The sequence below is a fragment of the Megalops cyprinoides genome, chromosome 3 (assembly GCF_013368585.1).
Source record: "Megalops cyprinoides isolate fMegCyp1 chromosome 3, fMegCyp1.pri, whole genome shotgun sequence".
Taxonomy (NCBI): Eukaryota; Metazoa; Chordata; class Actinopteri; order Elopiformes; family Megalopidae; genus Megalops; species Megalops cyprinoides.
Window position 1 is genome coordinate 40,222,135 of NC_050585.1, and position 20,024 is coordinate 40,242,158.

General features: G+C 44.6%; 1 protein-coding gene across 2 annotated transcripts; it reads left to right on the forward strand.

Annotated features, from left to right (window-relative positions):
• The first annotated feature begins 1,036 nt into the window (after nucleotides 1–1,036).
• Nucleotides 1,037–19,136, forward strand: LOC118775755 (glutamine--fructose-6-phosphate aminotransferase [isomerizing] 2-like). 2 transcript variants are annotated; one of them, XM_036525828.1, is made up of 19 exons: nucleotides 1,037–1,122; nucleotides 2,656–2,763; nucleotides 3,980–4,084; nucleotides 4,884–5,009; nucleotides 5,865–5,923; nucleotides 6,479–6,613; nucleotides 8,044–8,105; nucleotides 10,036–10,115; nucleotides 11,459–11,576; nucleotides 12,650–12,813; nucleotides 13,381–13,476; nucleotides 13,905–14,002; nucleotides 14,839–14,959; nucleotides 15,432–15,589; nucleotides 16,096–16,210; nucleotides 16,514–16,641; nucleotides 16,945–17,112; nucleotides 17,223–17,384; nucleotides 17,994–19,136. In XM_036525828.1, exons 1-19 carry the CDS (start codon nucleotides 1,116–1,118, stop codon nucleotides 18,036–18,038), a joined length of 2,055 nt encoding a protein of 684 aa, XP_036381721.1. In that variant the 5' UTR covers nucleotides 1,037–1,115; the 3' UTR covers nucleotides 18,039–19,136. The 2 variants fall into 2 exon arrangements, with proteins under 2 accessions (XP_036381721.1, XP_036381719.1); XM_036525826.1 differs by lacking the exon at nucleotides 17,994–19,136 and having other exon boundaries at nucleotides 17,223–17,462.
• Nucleotides 19,137–20,024: the final 888 nt, after the last annotated feature.

The following is a 20,024-nucleotide window of genomic DNA, read 5'->3' on the forward strand; positions in this document are numbered from 1 at the left end:
ATTTATGACACTTCTTATCAAATTATTTATGACACTGCACTGGATGTTTGGATGTACTATTACTTACTATTTTGAGGTCATAGAGTCAACACCTACATAATTTTTGATGCACTTTAGACCCAAGAATATTCCTGTGCTTAACTAATCACTTCACCTAGGAGTGGACAGTTTTAACACACTTGCAACCAGCTAGACCCAACGATCTGGGTATTTCATTCCATTGTAAAATATGTAATGTTATTTCACATTAATTATACAAAGTGCTTTCTTGTCGCTACTGATACAATGCCTTTCAATGCATTGTTAGTAATGTGCAATTCAGAGTGTTCGGCCAATGGAAAAGTAGTTGTCACAGAGAATGCGGGTGCAGAAGCTTCAGTGACTCCAGTCACAGATTCAGAGTTCTGTTCTGAGGTCTTGGGTTTCTACTCTATAAACATTTATGCAAACATCAATCTATATACACTTATGTTTTTCCACACATGGTGACAATGCTTTTGGAGGTAAACATGCAAGGGCCGCACTTGGTGAGTGGAGTAATAACAATAATAATAATTATAATAATAATAATAATAAGAAGAAGAAGAAATGGTTTCAATTCATGTATGGATACTGCGCTTTATTTTCTCTACTCCTGTCATAGATATATTTCATTACATACATTAATGTAATACTTTGAATCCTTCCTACAGTAATTATGTATCTATAATACATATTCGCAGATATTCGATTTTCTGAAGTTTAGGAAACTTAGTAGCCAATTCGGAAAAAAAAAAAATTCTGGTTAGTCCACTTTGTTAGTGCCATGTAGGTGATGAAGACTAAGACTATGTACAAAACTATTCTCACAGTCATTTTCGATTTATAACTAAATCTCCAATTTACAAATAACTGTTAAGGAAATACATTTTTTCGTGGTGCGTTAAGTGGGTGGTTCAGCGGTTGCCATGGGAAGGGGTGGAGCGGTAGTGTTCAGAATCTGGCTTTAAATAAGTTGTGGCAGCTGCAGACCACAGTGACTGGCTAGCTGTATTCGGATCCTGAAAGAGGTTGCGCGGAACTAGGAAACTTCTACGACATACGCTACAGACGAGAGGATCAACAGCTCCGAGACGATGTGCGGTGAGTATCCAAGGAAGCTTTGCCTTAGTAACTTTAACATCCAAAATGAATTTGGTTTGAATAACGTGTTTCATTAGAAAACTGTACATGCTGTTTAGACAGATATTTCGTCTGGGAAATGTGACAGATCGTGTAGCTTAATATTTGGTTGCAGTCAGTTTTAATTCTGCGACCAGTGTGTTTGAATGAATCGAAGCGACGCTATCACCTTCAGGTGACAATTTTAGTCACTGTATGGTTAGACCCAGCTACTGGTCAAATCGGATTTTGCAGACTTCAGACTGTGACTTTCCTGGCTGCTTTGCGGGTGTCGTTTACTGGTCGTTTACACGTTTACTGTTTTCTCGTGACTAACTTGGAGCAGTCAACTAAATTTAAATTTTACAAACCATCGCAAGCAATTAAACAAAACATAATGGCCATATTTCCATACTCCGAGTGGCACATTCGGCTGGTGGGCGTGCGTTAAGCCACTTACGACCTCTCTACGAGCCAAAAGCATTGTTCCACTTCAGTGTTGGAATGCAGTCCACTAGACGATGAATGCAGATTATTTCGTCATCGGACCGAGTAAAATATACATCCAGTGCCACACAGTAGACTGTATTTGTTATATTAAACCAGGATCGTTTGCAGTGAAGAAAATAATGTCTGATTGTTGCATATTGTTTGGCCAACAGATCAATAACTGCTCTTGATCGTAATGATCTGTGAAGGATAGGCGTGATCATTGATGATTTTGAAAGCAGCCTTCAGTGTTTTGCAGAAATGCTGTCGTTGAAGCGGTTTAATTTAAATGCATTTTAGTATTACTGTAAGAGCATCTCGTCGAACCTCGACTTTATGGGGTTAAACGGTGAAAAGTGGGATGATGTGTCCATCCGGAGAGTCTCTATTGGCCTGGTAGAGTGTGAAATTAGGTTTAATGATGGTATGGACTGATGCGCCGATGATTCACGGCGTGTAGCGTGTTTGACAGGCGCCTGAATACAGCATGGCCAAATTCCTGTGTACCCTGAGAGAGCGAGGAAAAAAATAGACAACATCTGGCGCTACAGAGAATGGGTTTAACTGTGAAAGTCAGTTATTTTCCCCGAACTGTAAAAATTGTTCGTACTGTATTTGTACAGTCGAACCACTACGATGTTAAAGCAAGTTTTTAAGCAGTTAAACATTTGATGATGCTTCGTGATGCTTACCCAAGTTTGTAACTCAAAACTAATAGGAAAGAAACTTCGCGATAAGACTGAATGCACCTCTATGAGCCAGGCAGACTCTGCCGTTCCCTGAACTATTCTGTGAAAAGGATAAGGCGAAAGTCAAATGGATGAACTATGGAACATGACGACGGCTTCGTTCCAAACACATGCATATGGGGCGTGAACAGAACACGAAATAAATGTTTGCAGCAGTTTGACAGTGTGCGTCTAGTTAGACGTATTATCAACACAGTTGTGTGTGCGTGACGTACCGTAAGAGAAAAAATAAAAGGAAAACTTGACTTTTAAAATGTTACCTTTGTGTTCCACGCAGGAATTTTTGCCTATCTGAATTACCGGGTGCCAAGGACAAGGCGGGAGATATTCGAGACGCTGGTGAAAGGTCTTCAGCGGCTGGAATACAGAGGATACGATTCTGCAGGTAGTTTACACCTCAAATGTCTTTTTTTTTTGTCTCTTGTCTACTTGTGTCTTTTGTCTTTGCTTTGGTATTGCTTTCAGCTTGTGCTTACAAATGTTTGTTTATTGCAAGTAAGTACTGGATAACCATCTGTATAAATGGTCAGTTTTACCTGCTCTAATTTAATACTCCAGTTAATTATACCTATTTCAAACAATGGGCAAATGTGTTTTCTGTATGGATGGCAGTTGATAGTCTCAGGTCTGGGGCCTATGTCTTGGTCAGAAATGGACAGCTAATTCACTGTGGGTACTGACTGCAAACCTAAGATGAATGGCCAGTCCCAATCCTTAGTGCAGCCATTTTTGTAAAATTATGATGATCCAGAGCCAGGGTCAGCTGCTAAGGGCAGAAAATAAGTACACCCAAGCAGTGCTCCCGCACAGGGTGTTCACCCACTGCAGCCCAGGAGCCAGCTCCTGAGATCTAGAGCTGCACCACAGAGGAAGTGTTTTGCTGCAGAAACATCAATCCGTGTCATTTTTCTTCCCCCTATACCTCCTATTAAATACACACATGTATGCACACTTCACACGCACACACACACGCACACGCACACACACACACACACACACACACACACACACACGCACACACACATACACACACACAGTTTCTGTGTGTTTTATTTGTCCAGCCTTTCCAGCAGGGTGGGGGTGTAAGGCTCTGAAGGGCCTACTTCATGTGCTGAATGCTGCAAAACCTCTGGGCTTTACTGTGCACACAGCACAGAGGCTATGTGTGTGTGTCTGTGTGTGTGGTGGGGGGAGTGGGGGGTTCTAAATGTTTCGACTGCTCTCCTTGAAAGGAAAAACAGGGAAGTTTAACACTTTATAAAGCATGGCTCTCCAGTTTCAACTGGGAGTGTGTGGTGTTTATTTCCATTTAAAACAGTTTTAAAAGTGAGGAAGGTTTGAACTTAATCCAGGTAATCAACTAAGTGACTGAATAAGGGCTAAGATGCAATCAGTTAAAAAAATCTTTGGAGTATAAATTGGGTAGTTGGTTACTTTACAGTTCTGATACTACCTAACCTAAGCGTTTGCGTGTATGTTCTCTGTGATTACGCCTTTACTCCAAGCTGTGAAGGAAGGTGTGCGTTAAGGGGATATCACCTGGTGTGGTAAGCCTTGGGCTGTGCTCGTGTGTCATTCAGCTTGTTCTCCGGTTTTCTCAGGCGTTGCCGTTGATGCTGCCAGCAAAGATGTGAAAGATGACAACAACAGCATCTCTCTGATTAAGAAGAAGGGGAAAGTGAAAGCCCTGGATGAGGAGCTGCACAGTAAGTCTGAGCACCACCCCAACTCCATTACATTACATTCATTACATTCAACTCCATCGTCTCCATCACCACCACCGCAGATCATTTCAGAGGCCCATCCTCCTTCATTTGCGTACATATACACACACACACACACACACACACACACACATACAGTTTCTGTCTGCTTTGTTTTTGTTCAGTCCTTCCAGCAGGATGGGAGTGTAAAGACTTTGAAGGGCCTACTTCATGTACTAAATGCTACAAAACCTCTGGGCTGGTCTCTTCCTCTCTCACTGTCTCTCAGACTCTCTCTTTCTCATATTTAAGCCCCAATTCCAATTCATACAACATTTGTAATTGGCATTACTCCGCCAAGTGCAGTTCAGCATTGTAGGTGTGGGTAGTGTGGATGGGCCAGTGAATGGTCAATCAGTCAATCAATCAAATTTTATTTGTTATAGGGCATTGAATAGCACAGTGAATTTTCCAGAGGGAATAAAAAAAAAAACTAGAAAACCCAGGCCACTTGGGAAAAAAAAAATATTCCCTGACTCTGGGAAAAGGCAGTGGAGAGACTCCAGGAAAATAATAATAGAAAAAATAACATTGGCATAACGTATAAGGCACCCATTCCACAGCCAGTGAGGTGGACAGGGCATCCAAAAATTAGCCTCAGGCAATGATCAGAGATATGTGAGGCCTCTGAACTACAGCTAGAACTGTAGCTGTGGCTTCTTCTGTCCTGTGTACTCTGTGTACCTCCGGAATGTGGCCTGCGTGGGATTTTAAAATCACTTTCTTGATTTTGTGTGATTAGAGAAAAACCTGATGAACCTGGACGCAGAGCTGGACACACATTTTGGCATCGCTCACACCCGCTGGGCCACACACGGAGAGCCCAGCGCGGTCAACAGCCATCCGCACCGCTCCGACAAGCACAATGGTAAGATGCGCACACGCACACATGCACACGTGTGCGCATGCACACACACACTCATACACACATACGTGCATGGTACACAAACACTCACACACACATACTCAGACGAACACACACACCCACCAGGATCGCACAAGAACAACGGTAAGGTGTACACACCTGCACGCAATGTTTCAACTCTTCACACCCTTATTCTGAGTATGCAGTGACAAGTAGTGTGTGGCATATCTTTATGACGTCATAACAATCCTTTAGTTCAACGGAGATGCTGCCACCCTTTCAGGAATAAAGGAGTTAGACATAAAAACGTACAACTTCAAAGACAGAGTTGAAAGGTCGGATTTGATTGTTTGCCTAACTCTTTGCCTAATCTTAGAACAGGGGTCCTCCCAGCCTTTTCTGTGTCTTACTCAGAGATTGTCATGTCTGTTTCTGGAAGCTCTAGGAACTGGGTGAGGAAGCAGTGAGATTTATGACATGTACACACACCTCGAAACAGGGTTCTCCACTTTTAGTCTCAAGATATTACCAAAGGAAGAATGCAACCCAACTGGAATTATGGTTGCGTGGATGTGACAGTCATTTCAGGCAGATTTTAGGTGTGGGTCAGGCTTTTTTTGTGTGAATAGGAACATGTTGTAAATATGAAATTAGACGTTGAGAAACATTCATATTGGCAGGGTGTACTTAAGAATTTCACAATGGCTTGATTTCTATGACGCAAGCTCTCATTTCTGTGTGTTCTGTTGTGCTGGTTCATAATAGAAGCTGGCCAAGCAAGAATGCAGCCCAGATGTTAGACACTGGATCCATGAAAAAGCAGAAATTTGATAGGTCTGTTGTGTTCTTTTTTTCCAGAATTTGTTGTGATTCACAACGGGATCATTACCAATTACAAGGAGCTGAAGAAATACCTGGTAAGGCGCAATACACCCCCAGCTGTGAATTACATACCATTTACCCTGTTAGTGCTAATGTGACATATGGCACTACAAATGAGCGGGCCCATAGCCCTTCCCAACTTAGTATGGAGAGTCATCTCAAGATTCCAGGACAGGTTCCTTTTCCTTAAGATCTGTGCCTTTCCAAGCATATTTCATATGTGGCCACAGTTGTATGCAGTGATTAATGTTGTTACATTGTAGATGGAACACACCTCTCTGCCATAACCTAAGCTCATCCAATACAATTGGGCCCCGTGGTGGAGAATAATCATTGCAGTAAAAAAAAACAGAAAGCTTAGCAAACAACACTATTCCACCTGACTTCCTCCAATGCCTTATAATATTTTCAAGAAAGGTGTGAACGTGTCCCACTATGACGAAGGTTTGAATACACGTTCCACCAGTTAAAACATGGAAAACAAGACCTCTTTATTGACTGGTGGATTCAGCAAAGTTTAATGAGCAGCTTGTGTGCTTTCATTGTTTGTGTTGTGCGTGGGGTGACTGATGACATCTTCCGCCCCGCAGACTTCGAAAGGGTACGAGTTTGAGTCAGAGACAGACACCGAGGTCATCCCCAAGCTGATCAAGTATCTATACGACAACCGCGAGAGCACCTACGTGTCCTTCTCCACTCTGGTGGAACGCGTCATTCAGCAGCTGGTGAGTGACACTGAGGGCGGGGTCATAAGCATTTACATTTACATTTACATTTATTCATTTGGCAGACGCTTTTATCTTAACCACTATGCTACACTGCCGCCCCACTGCATAAGCAGACAGGGCTGGGGAGGGACGGTCACAGAGTAGGGGTAGGGTTGGCCGGGGGTGGAGGTGGGGGAAAGGGTGCGAGTACGTCTGTGAGAATACAGTCAGTTCTTCCAGACTGAAGGAGGACATACCTTTGGAACAGGTCAGATAAATTGAGATTAAAATTAAGGCTTAGGTTTAATTACAGGACAAACTCTCACAAGTCATAGATAGAGCTAGCGGGATAAGTTAGCAGAGATCTGGGTGGAGCCAGCGAAAATTAGCCTGCTCAAAGCCATCTTTCCTTCATATGGTTTTTGAGTAAAATTTGTTCAACTAACTTAAAAATGAGGGGACCCTCTGAGTCGTGCTTCATCTTTTTAGTGGTCTCAGCCCTCGTGCTAAGTTAGAAAAGCGGAATTTATACAGTGGGTATCAGGTAGTGCAATCATTCTGGAGATAACAGAAGTTGCTCAAACGTCATTTAATTCCATATGAGGAGTAGGGCCCAGGGGCCCCCAAAACCCTGAAGTGATTCCGTGTCGTATGTTCTGAGTATTGAGCGATCAGGCCACTGTGTGGTAGACAAGGCTAACCCAGCTCCTCAGAGGGTTTGAGTTACTTTGGGTTTGAGTGCCCTGGAGTTACTTTGCTGCCTTCCCGTTAACCTGTTATGTAATCAAGAAACAATCTCCATGGCAACTGGCCCAAAGAACCTCTCTGACGTCATAACCTTATTCAGAGAGCCCCCTAGTAATCTAACTCACATTACACATGGGTTTTGCTATGTTTTATTTTAACGCCCCTAAAAAATGTTGTCTGTAGAACTGGCTCAGTCACATAATCCTCAGTCACACCCCAGAAAGCGCAAAACCCAAAAACCTCCCCCGTAACCCTCAAGCCTTGGCAGAAGAAGGGAGGGTTGAGACAGCCGCTAATGGAAAACAGACACACTCCTGACTGTTTTGGTGTTTTATTTGTTTTTTGGAAACCCTGTCCCCTCCCCTCTGCTCTCCAGAGGGGCAATGTGGTCAGAGTGCTGGAAGTAGAGTGAAGCCAGGACAAAAGGAGTTTTACTCCCTGCCCCATCCCCCACCCCCGGGCCCCAGTGCAGAACACTGACCCCTAGTGTCCCCTACAAACCCCCCATTTGCAAAATGGAAAGGGGGGTATAATGGTACTGAGGAACAGGGACTGTTCACTTTTAGCTAAAAGTCTTTTTTTCTCCCCGACACCCTTCTCTGGACTCTGGATTTAAATGTTTAATCGATCTTGATTTTTCAAATCGGATTTCGATCCAGATTTTTCAAATGGTTGATTGATCTTGATTTTTCCTCTCATAGGAAGGGGCCTTTGCCCTGGTTTTCAAAAGCATCCACTTCCCCGGAGAAGCTGTCGCCACCAGGTCAGTACAAATCAGTGTCTTTTTTCTGTAGTAGTCATCATTTCCCTTTGTTTCATTCATTCTTTGTTTTTTCTCCTGTGTTTTTTGTGGTTTGCTGGCAGCTTGTACGGCCACATGCACATTCTGATCAATGCTCCCCTCATGGGTCATCCTTGACCTTTCACCCTTTTATCTGAGTCTGATAGGCTTTATTCACAGTTAGACAGCCTCCTGTTCATGCGATCCCCTCTGAAAGCTCTGGGCTCAGCCCCCCCTCCCCAGGGAAGAGTCTTTCAGGTTCACAGAGTAAAAACTGGGATGCTTTTCAGCAGCCACAAGCCTTGTGTAGCGTTGTGCCTCTGGTCTAGTCTAGGTGAGTTATGATCAGCTATGGGAACAGAGAAATGAACCATTACAGAAAACGTTACTAAATGTGACAATAGGGAGAACAGCATCAGGACGATGTTAAACAGGACTGGCAAACTCAATTCTGTATGTAAGCATATGTTTGTTACTGCAGTTTCCCTGCCTGCTATTAATTAGCTAATCTCCCTATTAACACCAGTGAATTTCCTGGAATATTCCTGGAACTGAGGGCATGAGTATTAATGCAAGATGACACGCATCTTTTACCAACATTAATAATTAGAAAAGTAACTGAACAAAGAGTGGGCTGATTAAGATCAGAACGAGAACACTGGGCCCAGGTCCACTGATGGTATCCTGCCAGGAGCTTGCACCCCCCCACCACACACATAGCGCTTTTGGCTGACTGCGTAGTTGGGTGACGTCGGCTGTGCGGTTGGACAGTTGTACGTTTCATCTCTTGGCAGGGAAGCCTGGTTACAATTAAGCGCCATTGCAAACCTCCCCATTCTCCCCAAATGTCGGATCCAGCAGCTGGCCGACGGCAGCCAGCCGGTTTGGATAGGCATCAATCGCTTTCTCTGTTTCCACGGTGATGGATAGAGAAGCGGTAAACAGGGGCCATTTCGGGACACTGAAAGTGAGACCCGTGTAGAGCCCCACTCTTTTCCCCCATCCACCGCTACAAAAAACGGAGGAACATCTCTGAATAGTGAGGAGAGGACACCCCTGTGTGTGACTTGTTAGGGAAGGACCATTTTGATTCCCTGGATGAAAAGTGCAGACCTCCCAACTGTTGTTCTCTCCCCTTTTCCCTCTCTCACTCCCCCCACCCCCCCCCACCCTCTGCCTCACTTTTAAACCCCCCTCCACTCGTTTCCACACCTCCTCACGATGGTGTGGCTGCCTCTGCAATGAGTTAGGAAAAGATTACTTTGAGAGAGAGTTGGTGAGAGATTTAGTGACTAATGGGGGGCTAATCCTTATAGCTGCTCTTGGCCTGGCAGCCTTCCAGTCAGCTGCCCGAGAAAAGAGACCCTCAATACGCCACCTGGAATTCCAACCCAACATGAGTCCAGTGCCTGAATTATTGCTTCATGTAGCAGTTTTCACAGTTGTGGGTGTGTGTGTGTGTGTGTGTGTGTTCCGTATGTGTTCACTGTGTGAGTATGCTGGTGTGAAGAGAACTCACAAGCTTGAACATGGCACATTGCTAGTAAGAGCACTGAGGCAGATAACCATTTCAAATGTTGGGGTGAGACCTCAGTGACTCTGAGCTGGGGAAGGCCTGTAGACTGTGTGTTAGAGGATGTGGTCAGCCCTGGTTAAAGCATGGTTTAGCGGATGTTTGTGGTTGTCTGGTTTCCCCAGGCTGGGCAAAAGGCATTGTCACTGATGGGAAAAATCTCAATGTTTCTCACTTATACACACTCACACACACATGCCTAGGCACATGCACACACACTCTCACACACACACACACATGCACACACACACGCACTCACACACACACATTGAGGGCATTTTCCTTTTTACCAGATGCCACTTCAGTAATGTGTTTTCTCTCTGTCTTGGTCTTTATCAGAAGAGGAAGTCCTCTGCTGATTGGTGTGAGGAGCAAGTATGAGCTGTCGACCGAAGAAATCCCCATCCTGTACAACAACGGTGAGCCCCAAATTCCAGTCATACCCCATATACCGTATATACCTCCAAAGTTCCTGAAGGTGGGGTTGTAGTCACTTATTAAAGATGACTGTCTTACGTCTTAGCAAATATAACCTTGGGGTTCTGCTTGCTCCCATAATGTTGTTCCCCTCATTTCCTGATCGTTTGAACCTTTGACCTCTGAAGAAGTGATCAGTGGAGACATGCAGTGATGTTAGCAGGATGCATCGTTGCCATGTTAGCTTTTCCTGTCCAGAGGAGAGTAGAACCCACTAGCTCTCTGAGAATCGTGATTGATAAGGATAGATTTACCCAAGGATGCGAACAACTGACAAAACGCTAAGGCTAGAAGTAAAAAAAAACAACTTCTGGTTTGGTTTTTAACTGTCAGCTAGCACGAGGGCATCTGACACTAAATGCAGTTTTTTTACAGTGTTTTTCTCTTATTTTATCAGTTGTAGTACCAACTGATGATAATCAAGATCAGCTTCTGAACTGACATGTTCTCTGTGGGTTTTTTCTTTTCTTTTGAAAGATTGCTGTAATATGGGTACATCTGATAAGTTTTTGAAGGAAACCACCAAATTATTCATGCTTGACATCAGAGAAATTAGGTTGACCATATTTTTTAACCCTAAGACTTGAAGCAACCTGTGAATCCCAGCTTCAGAGCCTAAATTGTTTTAAATTGGGTTGTGCCGCCCAGAATAAAGTCTACCTGTCGTTAATTATGGGGCACAGGCAGGGCCTGCTACACCTGTAGCACCTTAGGAATGTGTGGGTTTGGACATGTCAGCCGTCATGTGTTTTATGTGATTACGCAAGACTAACCGTCAGCTCCTCGCTTGTAATTCAGTCAGCCTAACACAACAGTGTAAAGTCCAATTATGAAATTGTGTTTATTAGATAACAGTTCTTACTACTGGTGTTACATATGTAAACAATAAGTAACTATGTCAGCTGCTGAAGTGACCAGACAATAATATAATACAATCAAACTAAAACTGAACATGGATTTCCTTGTGAACCTCATTCTGAAATAACACAGATATCCTGCCTCACTTCAGGCTATATAAACAAAAGCAAAAAGTAACTATCCCAAACACTGAAGTCAACATAAAATAGGCTCTCAGAATCTAACCCTGAACTCAGGTCATTTATAAAGGAGAATAATATATATAAATGTAATGTATAATATGTGTAATGTAAATGAGATGGTATGACATAGCACAGTATATGCTACATCTGATGTGACAACATTAGTGTATAACTTCAATGCCAGTGAAGCAGACTGAAATTTGGAAATGGAAGAATTGACGGGTGTCTTTGCGTCTGTCCCGCAGGTCATTACAAAGAAGGCGTGGAGGAGAGAAACTTCCGGAACAGGGTGGACAGCTCCTCTGCCCTGCACTCAGTCTGCGACAGGAAGGCGGTGGAGTACTACTTCGCCTCCGATGCCAGGTGGGCTTCAGAGCTTGGTCGCAGGGGGTGATCAGCCCCCTCTTAGTACTTAGACAACTGAGGGCTTTTCACCACCTTTCCGCATAATTACCTGGAGGCTCAGGTGAACTTGTCAAAACCCTGGACTCTGGAGTGATGAGATGACTGAAAAATGAGATGCTGGTAAACACAAGATAAAACTGAGGTGGGACTGGGGAAAAGAGCAAAGATCTCAGTGGTCTCCACAGCACCCTCTACTGGTGTGAATCCCTACCTATATTTAAAATGATACTGAAAAGACATGGATTGTACTAGTTACTACTTTCTCTTTATTGCGGTCTGCATGACTAAGATTGGCTTTGGAGCACCGCTGATATTATACATATTTGTTTATGTTTATGTTCTGCTTTGCTTGTGTGTGCCTCCTCTGATCACAGACACCTGCTCTCTGTAGCTTTTTATGATAATCATTGAATCAGGCAGACATCAGCCAAACATCAAAACTGATGCTGTCTATCTTTATGAAATATATTCATTTATGACTGATTAGATCAGGCAAGGAAGTAAAACACAGTGGTGGTTTCATTTGCATTTTAGGAGATTTAGCAGTTGGTTGTGTTTCAGGAGATAGTCCAGTCTGCACACAGTCCAAATCTTTCCCAACATTAACCTGGCGTTTCTCCAGAAAGAAAGAAAATGCAGACTCACTGCTCCAAAAAAAAGAGAGAAAAATTGGGCCATATCCGATTGTGTGCTGTTGAAACACTACCACCTAAGGCAACTTTTCATATCGTAAACCTTGTTTTCCATTAAAAGAAATAATAAATCTATGGTTTCATGCACTTTTATCTCTACTAGCTAGCTCGTACCATGTCTGGCCAACTTGGTCATGCTGCACTTCTAATATTGTTCACTCCTTATGTGCCTTTTTGCTTGTGTCGTACTCTGCCTCACTCATAAGCAGCGTTGGATAAAAGTGTCTGCCAAATGAATGAATGTAAATGTAAGTGTAGGCGTGCCCTTTGGTTGGATTACATTGATTAGTTGAATTGACATATTGAGCTAAAAACTTCATGGTCCCCCTCCCTCTGCAGCGCCATCATCGAACACACTAACAAGGTGATCTACCTGGAAGACGACGACATCGCGGCAGTGGCCGAGGGGAAGCTGTCCCTGCACAGAATGAGCCGCAGCGCCGGGGAGGACCCGGTCCGTGCCATCCAGACCCTGCAGATGGAGTTGCAGCAGATTATGAAAGGTCAGAGGTCAGAGGTCACGGAGAATGACCCTGAGACACTCACCCATGCCACTTGTTACATAAGCCTCTCAATCTGGCAGGCCCGTTTGCTTACATTTTAAAGTGCGGGGTCAAACAGAGTCACGGGCTCTGGGTGTGGGAAAGCAGATCCCTGCCGGTCCGAATCCCGGTTTGGTTCCAGAACTGTCCCAGAGCTGTGGATGTGAGCCAGCCTGATGGCGGCTCCCTGGGTGTGCCGTAGGAAACTGCTGTCTGTCACGCGGGGTAGGGGGGGACCTTCCCACTCACTTCCTGGCTGTCTGCTTGGCAGAAACCTCAGTGTAACTCTGACCCCTCCCTGTCTCTGGCCGGCCAGCCCACGCTGATTTGGGGATTACGGTTCCCATATTTACTTAGCAGATGCCTCTTTGTGTATTTTAACATCTGTCCAGCTGTACTGAAGGTTTAAATTACTCTGTTTACAGATAGGACGGCTTTGCCCTTCCTCTGGATTTAAACCCGCAGCCTTCGGGTTACAAATCCCTGATCTAACCCTGGACTCTAACTTCTGCTGTTTTCTTGTTGTAGGGAACTTCAAGGCCTTCATGCAGAAGGAGATCTTTGAGCAGCCAGAGTCAGTCTACAACACCATGAGGGGGAGGATCTGCTTTGACACCAACACAGGTACTGTCCACACGCAACGCCTTGTTCTGGGGGTGTTGGACCCCTCTCCTTTGCACCCTCCAGGAAAACAGGACAAACAATCTGATTCTCAACGAAAAAAATGATCCAGGTTCTAAATTCAGACATCACAAAGCAAAGCATGTGACAAGGAAATAAGACACTTTGAAGTCATCAATTGAAAAACCTAGAGGGGCTCGAAGGACGTCATTGGCTGTATTTATAAGCCCCTTTCCTTTGGCTGCTCCTTCTGTATTTGTAGCAAATAAAAAATAAAGAAATGCCACTTAAAAAAACACTGTAATGAGGAGGTGTGTAGCCGTCCTGCTCAACTGTGTGCGATAGGACATTCTCCACATGGGAATGTAGTGGTGGGGTCAGTATTGGTGGGCCCTCCTCTTGATGTTCTGACTTCCTATTTCTCTCTGCAGTTGTCCTGGGCGGGCTGAAAGACCACCTCAAGGAGATCAAACGCTGCCGACGTCTCATTATGATCGGCTGTGGGACCAGCTTCCATGCAGCGGTGGCGGTGAGTGTTCCTGGGGTCAGGAGCGTGGCTGTGTGTGTTTGTGCGTGTGTGTATTTATGTGTGTCTGTGTGTGTGTGTACGTGCATGTGTGTTTGCGCTTGTCTGTGTGATGGAATGACCTGTGCATGAGAGCGGGCTGAAATGACTCAACTTCACCATGACGGTGAAACAGAAACAAAGCAAGACAAGCCCAACAGAAACATTCAGCTCCCAAACACACCTGCACAAGGGGGCCAGTCTGAACCACATTCCTCACACAGAATTTTAACCTGAGCTTCACTCTGAGCCTCTGTTTGGGGTGCCAGTGTGGTGGGGCAGATAAGGAACGGTGCTTGTAACTGTAAGGTGGGCATTGCCGCTGTACCCTTGTCTGAAGGGTGCAATAACTGGGCTAGCAGTGTAGTATAGTGGTAAGCAGAAAGGCTTGTAAAGGTTTCTGGCTGCTACCCTTGGGCAAGGTACTAAACCCACAGTTGTCTAAGTAAATATTCAGCTGTATAAATGGATAATGTGAAAATTGTAACCTATGTTGCTCTGGAAAAGGGCATCTACTAAAATGACAATGTAATATGATAGTTCAGTAAAATAACTGGATAATAAGTTAGCTGTAAACTACATGAAATTGTCCAGGATAAAGGTGTCAGCCAAGCAAATTAAAAAATATTATAATATATGCACCACATGAACAGAAAATTGTTCCTGCAAAATATATACAGGTGATGCTGAAGAGGATGAAACCACTCCCAGAAGTCAATAATTTGTATGAATGATGTGAGTGACCTCCCCTCGTGATGGTACTGATTAATGCTGAACCCCCCTCCCCTTTTCTCCTCCAGACGAGGCAGATTCTGGAGGAGCTGACGGAGCTGCCTGTGATGGTGGAGCTGGCCAGCGACTTCCTGGACCGCATCACCCCTGTGTTCAGGGATGACGTCTGCTTCTTCATCAGCCAATCAGGTACGAGAGGGGGCGTGGCTGACAAGCCCTGGCCCAGCACTTGAAGAGCGGATTACCTCAGCACACTGTATAGTGCTTTCAGTGATACAGTGCAGACACTGATACAGCTTATTCAATTTTGTGCCAGCGCTCTTGAATAGAGTGCCTGTTCCTGAATAGAAAACTAGTGTCACAGATGTTTTTGTTTCATCATTAATCAGAGGCCGTTCCTCTACAATTGATCCTTATGTGTAACAAAAGTAATACAGATGAAGTACTACAGCCCTACCAGGGGTTCCAGCCAGCCACCTTCTGGTTACAAGAGCATTATTCACCATGACTCCAGTCTCTTGCCAGTTGTCTCCATAAGGGTTGGGGTTAGGCATGTCTGTCTCTGGGTCAGTCAGGATGAAAGCCATGGGGGCCATGCAATGCTCAAATTCGTGAAGGTGTGAAAGGTGTGGGGTGTATTAACCCCTTGCTCCCTGCCCAGGTGAAACGGCAGACACCCTGATGGCCCTGCGGTACTGTAAGGAGAGGGGCGCGCTGACCGTGGGAGTGACCAACACCGTGGGCAGCTCCATCTCCAGGGAGACTGACTGCGGGGTTCACATCAATGCAGGCCCTGAGATCGGGGTGGCCAGCACCAAGGTAGGGCACAAGAGCACCTTCAGAATCTTGTGTGTTTGTGTGTGTGAGTGTGTGTGAAATAGCCAGGAGTACGCCAGTCATACCTGCCATAACACTGAGCCCCGAGGTACAGTTTTGTGTGTGTGTGTGTGAGAGCGAGACAGAGACACAGAGCGCGAGTGAGAGAGAGAGAGAAAGAGAGAGAGAGCTTTTTGCTGACAATAATGTTGGTTTCTCCTAAACATACACAAGTCAGTTTGTGGCCTGGCTGAGAGTAAGAAAGTGAGTGAGTTGTGTTGTGTGCTTGCCATTAACACTGCAAGACCAGAGCTGCTGTTTTCTGTGTGTATGTGTGTGTGTGTGTCTGTGTGTCAGCATGATGGGTTTCTCCCAGGCTACAGTGGTCAGTCTGTGGTGTGGCTGAAGTTGAGAGAGGACATGCTCTTCACGCTGCTGTGAAGGGTGTGTGTGTGTGCGCGTGTGTGTGTGTGAGCCCTTGCACTGACAGCGTTGTGGGTGTCTCCTAGGCCTACACCAGTCAGTTTGTGGCCCTGATCATGTTCGGCCTGATGATGAGCGAGGACAGAATCTCCCTGCAGAAGAGGAGGATGGAGATCATCAATGGGCTCAGGACTCTGCCAGGTGAGACCTGTTGTAACCACCACCCCCTCTCCCCCCCCGAATGTACCCCCAAAAACATGTCCTCCAAAATGTCCCCCAGCAAGCGATCTGTCCAGATCTCCGCTCTCTGTACCCCTAAGCCTCAGTGCCCCCCATCCCTTCCATCAAAATTCCCAAATTGTGTTATCTCTTATCCCTGACCCCACCCACACGGTATAGTGCATGACTTTGTGTGCCCATGCATGGCCAAACTGTGCTCCATAACAATTAACAAAAACAAATCTTAGCATGTAGTTTAATATGGTTGTGTCCTTCTTTCCTCAGAAATGATCAAGAATGTCCTGGCTCTGGATGATCAGATCAAAAGCCTTGCTGACGAGCTCTACCAGCAGAAGTCGCTGTTGGTCATGGGCCGTGGCTTCAACTATGCCACTTGCCTGGAGGGGGCGCTGGTGAGTCTCACGCCTTCTTTGTTTCCTCTCAAAATGCAGTTTGTTTACTAATGCTAGCCCATGATCCTCTCTGATCGATCTATCTGTCTGCCTGCCTGCCTGTCTGTCTGTATCTCTAGTATTTTTGCCAGTGTCCATTCAGTCACCTCTGTCTCTTGCTGTAGTCTTCCTATATCATCCACCACTTCTGAGGTGTCCTGTGGCAGTATTTCTTTCGATGTGTCCGTATATCTCTATATGACTGTCGAGAGAGACGTGTGGGTGGAATATTGATAATTGATTATTGATTACTGATCTGCACAGAAAATCAAGGAGATCACCTACATGCACTCTGAGGGCATCCTGGCGGGGGAGCTGAAGCACGGCCCCCTGGCTCTGATTGACAAGCACATGCCTGTCATCATGGTGATCACGAGGGATGCCTGCTACACCAAGTGCCACAACGCTCTGCAGCAGGTGACCGCCAGACAGGTGAGAGCTAAGGGCCCGCGTGCATGCACACACACAGACACACACACTCATGTGAAACACAGTGACACATCACACTCACTTTTTTTTTCCCCCTTCCTCCTCTCTTTTAGGGGCGACCCATCATCCTCTGTTGCCAGGACGACCCGGAGATCGCCAAGAATGCCTACAAGACGATCGAGCTGCCGCAGACGGTGGACTGCCTGCAGGGCATACTGAGTGTCATCCCGCTGCAGCTCATGTCCTTCCACCTGGCCACGCTGCGCGGATATGACGTACGTCACCGGTCTCAGACCTGCCGTGCCCTGACGCACCCCACCACGATATAACATCACACTACCGTCATTACCATTTAGCAGACGCTCTTATCCTGAGCCACTTACATAGGCTAGAATTTTATCCATTTATACAGCTGGATATTTACTGAGGCAATTGTGGGTTTAGTACCTTGCCTAAGGGTACAGCAGCCGTGCCCCAGCAGGGAAAAGAACCAACAACCTTTCGGTCACAAGCCCTGCTCCTAACCACTATGCTGCACTGCCACCCGCATGTCCCTTCCAGCTAGGGCGATGCACATCACTCATATTTTAACTTTCTGCTTCATATTGCAGTGCTGGCTCAGTGCATGTTAGGTGCTCTACATGCACACACTTCTGTGAGAGTGCAGTTGCTGGTCACACAAGTTTCAGAGGTTCAGCTTTGGGGCTATCGGTTTAACCACGCTAACCTTTAACCTATGCGCCACACTGCTGCGTCTGAAATAGAACAGAGCACACTGTCTGTTCTTCTCACCCTCTCTGTGGTTTTTAGCTTTTCCTCAGAAACAGAAACAGAAATGAATTTGGCTCTTATTAAATGGAGATTTTTTTCCCTCTGAACTGCAGGTGGACTGCCCCAGGAATCTGGCCAAATCTGTGACCGTGGAGTAACTTCCAACAGGAAAGTGGCCAACCGCCAAAGGGGACACCGAGAGGCGGCCTTCCGGTTTTAGTGCAATCTGTGTGTGTGGGAGTGTGTGTGTGTGTGTGTGTGTGTGTGCATATTGGACATGCATATTTATAACGCAGGACTCTGAAGTACCTTCTCCACACTATTGTTAGCACGTCCAGGAGTTAAATGGGATGTAATACTGTGAAGAACTGAATGACTGACTATAGCAGTACAGTATGACCCATTCACCCATATTAATTGAAGAAAATCAGAACTATGCATATCAAATCTCCATATAGTGCCTTAAACCATACAGTCTACTTCCATCTCTGTACTGAGCCAGAGAGACAGTACGCAATCCTGATGTTTACTTGGTGTATTGAAGTGTTTACTACTGTGCAATATTCACTACAAGGGGAACCAAAGAGCTCTTGCATCAACAGGGCAGTGGGAGTGACAGATATTCAATGATGTGAATGTTTAATTTTGTTTTTTTTTTGTATCATAAATTAGCAAAGCCAGAAATCACCATCGTACCCAACACTTAATCGTGCCAAAGCAAAACTCCAGACAGCATGGAATGTTTGGGAACATTAGGGGGGGGGATATTTAGCAACAATGAAAGGGAATATTTGGGAATATTGAAGGGGAGTATTTAGCAACATTGAAAGGGAATATTTGGGTTTATTGAAGGGGAATATTTAGCAACATTGAAAGGGAAAGTTTGGGCATCATTCAAGGGCTTGTTCCTATCCTTTTACTTAAGCTGTCAACATCAGGCATTATATGAACGAAAACATGGTTATTGTATTGTGGGACTGTACCATGAAACCCAGGAGAGGGGGAGACTGAGCTTTGGACGCGGAGTGTGGGACTCTGTGATGTCTCAGCCTGTGTGAAATGGACCGTTCCTAGTACACTGTCCTTTTTGGATCAAATTCATAATATACAGGAAGAGGCATGAGATAGGCCTTCAGGTCTCCCTGATCCCAGATCAGTAGATATACTCTACTCTTTGCCCCACTACCCTGTCTCATCCCCAGAAAAGAAATGTATTTCACTTTTAAAATTAATTTTCTTTAGCCTGATTTTAATATTTCATGCCTTTATTTTCTCCTCCTCTTTGAACAGCATGTTTTGTGTATTTTTCACTAAATAGGATTTTTTCCTTTTTACGACATGGGGAAAAAGGTGGAATTTCAACATATATGGTACATTCCAGTATCTTTTTCAATTCAAGTATTTTATTATCATGTTTCTCATTATTTATAACTTTTTTAAAAGGAAAAGAAGCTTAACTTATTTTTCCAAACTTGCTTGAATCAAAAAGGTATGTTGTTTTTTTTTTGAGGTTCTATTTATTGTTATTTTTTGTGTCAATATTCCTGTATCTTTTCATCCTCTCAAAGCTGTGACTGGTTGTTGGGATGACAATTTACAGATTATATATGAACAAAAATTAAGTGCCTTTGAGATTATATTTCATATTTTATTGAAGTGAGAAGCCTTGTTAGATACGTGAATGTATAAGAAAATGTGATAAATAAAATGTGATATTCTTTGAATTTTATGTGTCATTTTTCCATCCCTATTTTACTTCTTTTCACCCTGTTAGCAGTTGTCTGAATTTTGTCTGAACTTGAAATTTTGTTTGGTAAATCCGTATCATACTATATATGACTTCAGTCTACATGGTAGGCCCAGTAAACTTTCTAGTATTAAAAGTCCTTGGGTTGCTGTAGGGCTACTGATACGATTTCTGTCCTTTTCCCCCGCGACTGACATTAAAAGAAAACACTAGGGGAAAAACACATTTTCTCAAGTGAGTCAAACCAGGGAGGATCAAACACCATCACACATTCAAAGTGCCACAAAGTTTCTTTGCCTTGGCCCTCAGTACCTTCCCAGACCAGCAGCTGAAATTAAACTTGCAGAGTAAAAGGCTAACAAAACAAAAGGTAGCCATTATGGGTAAATGGAAATGA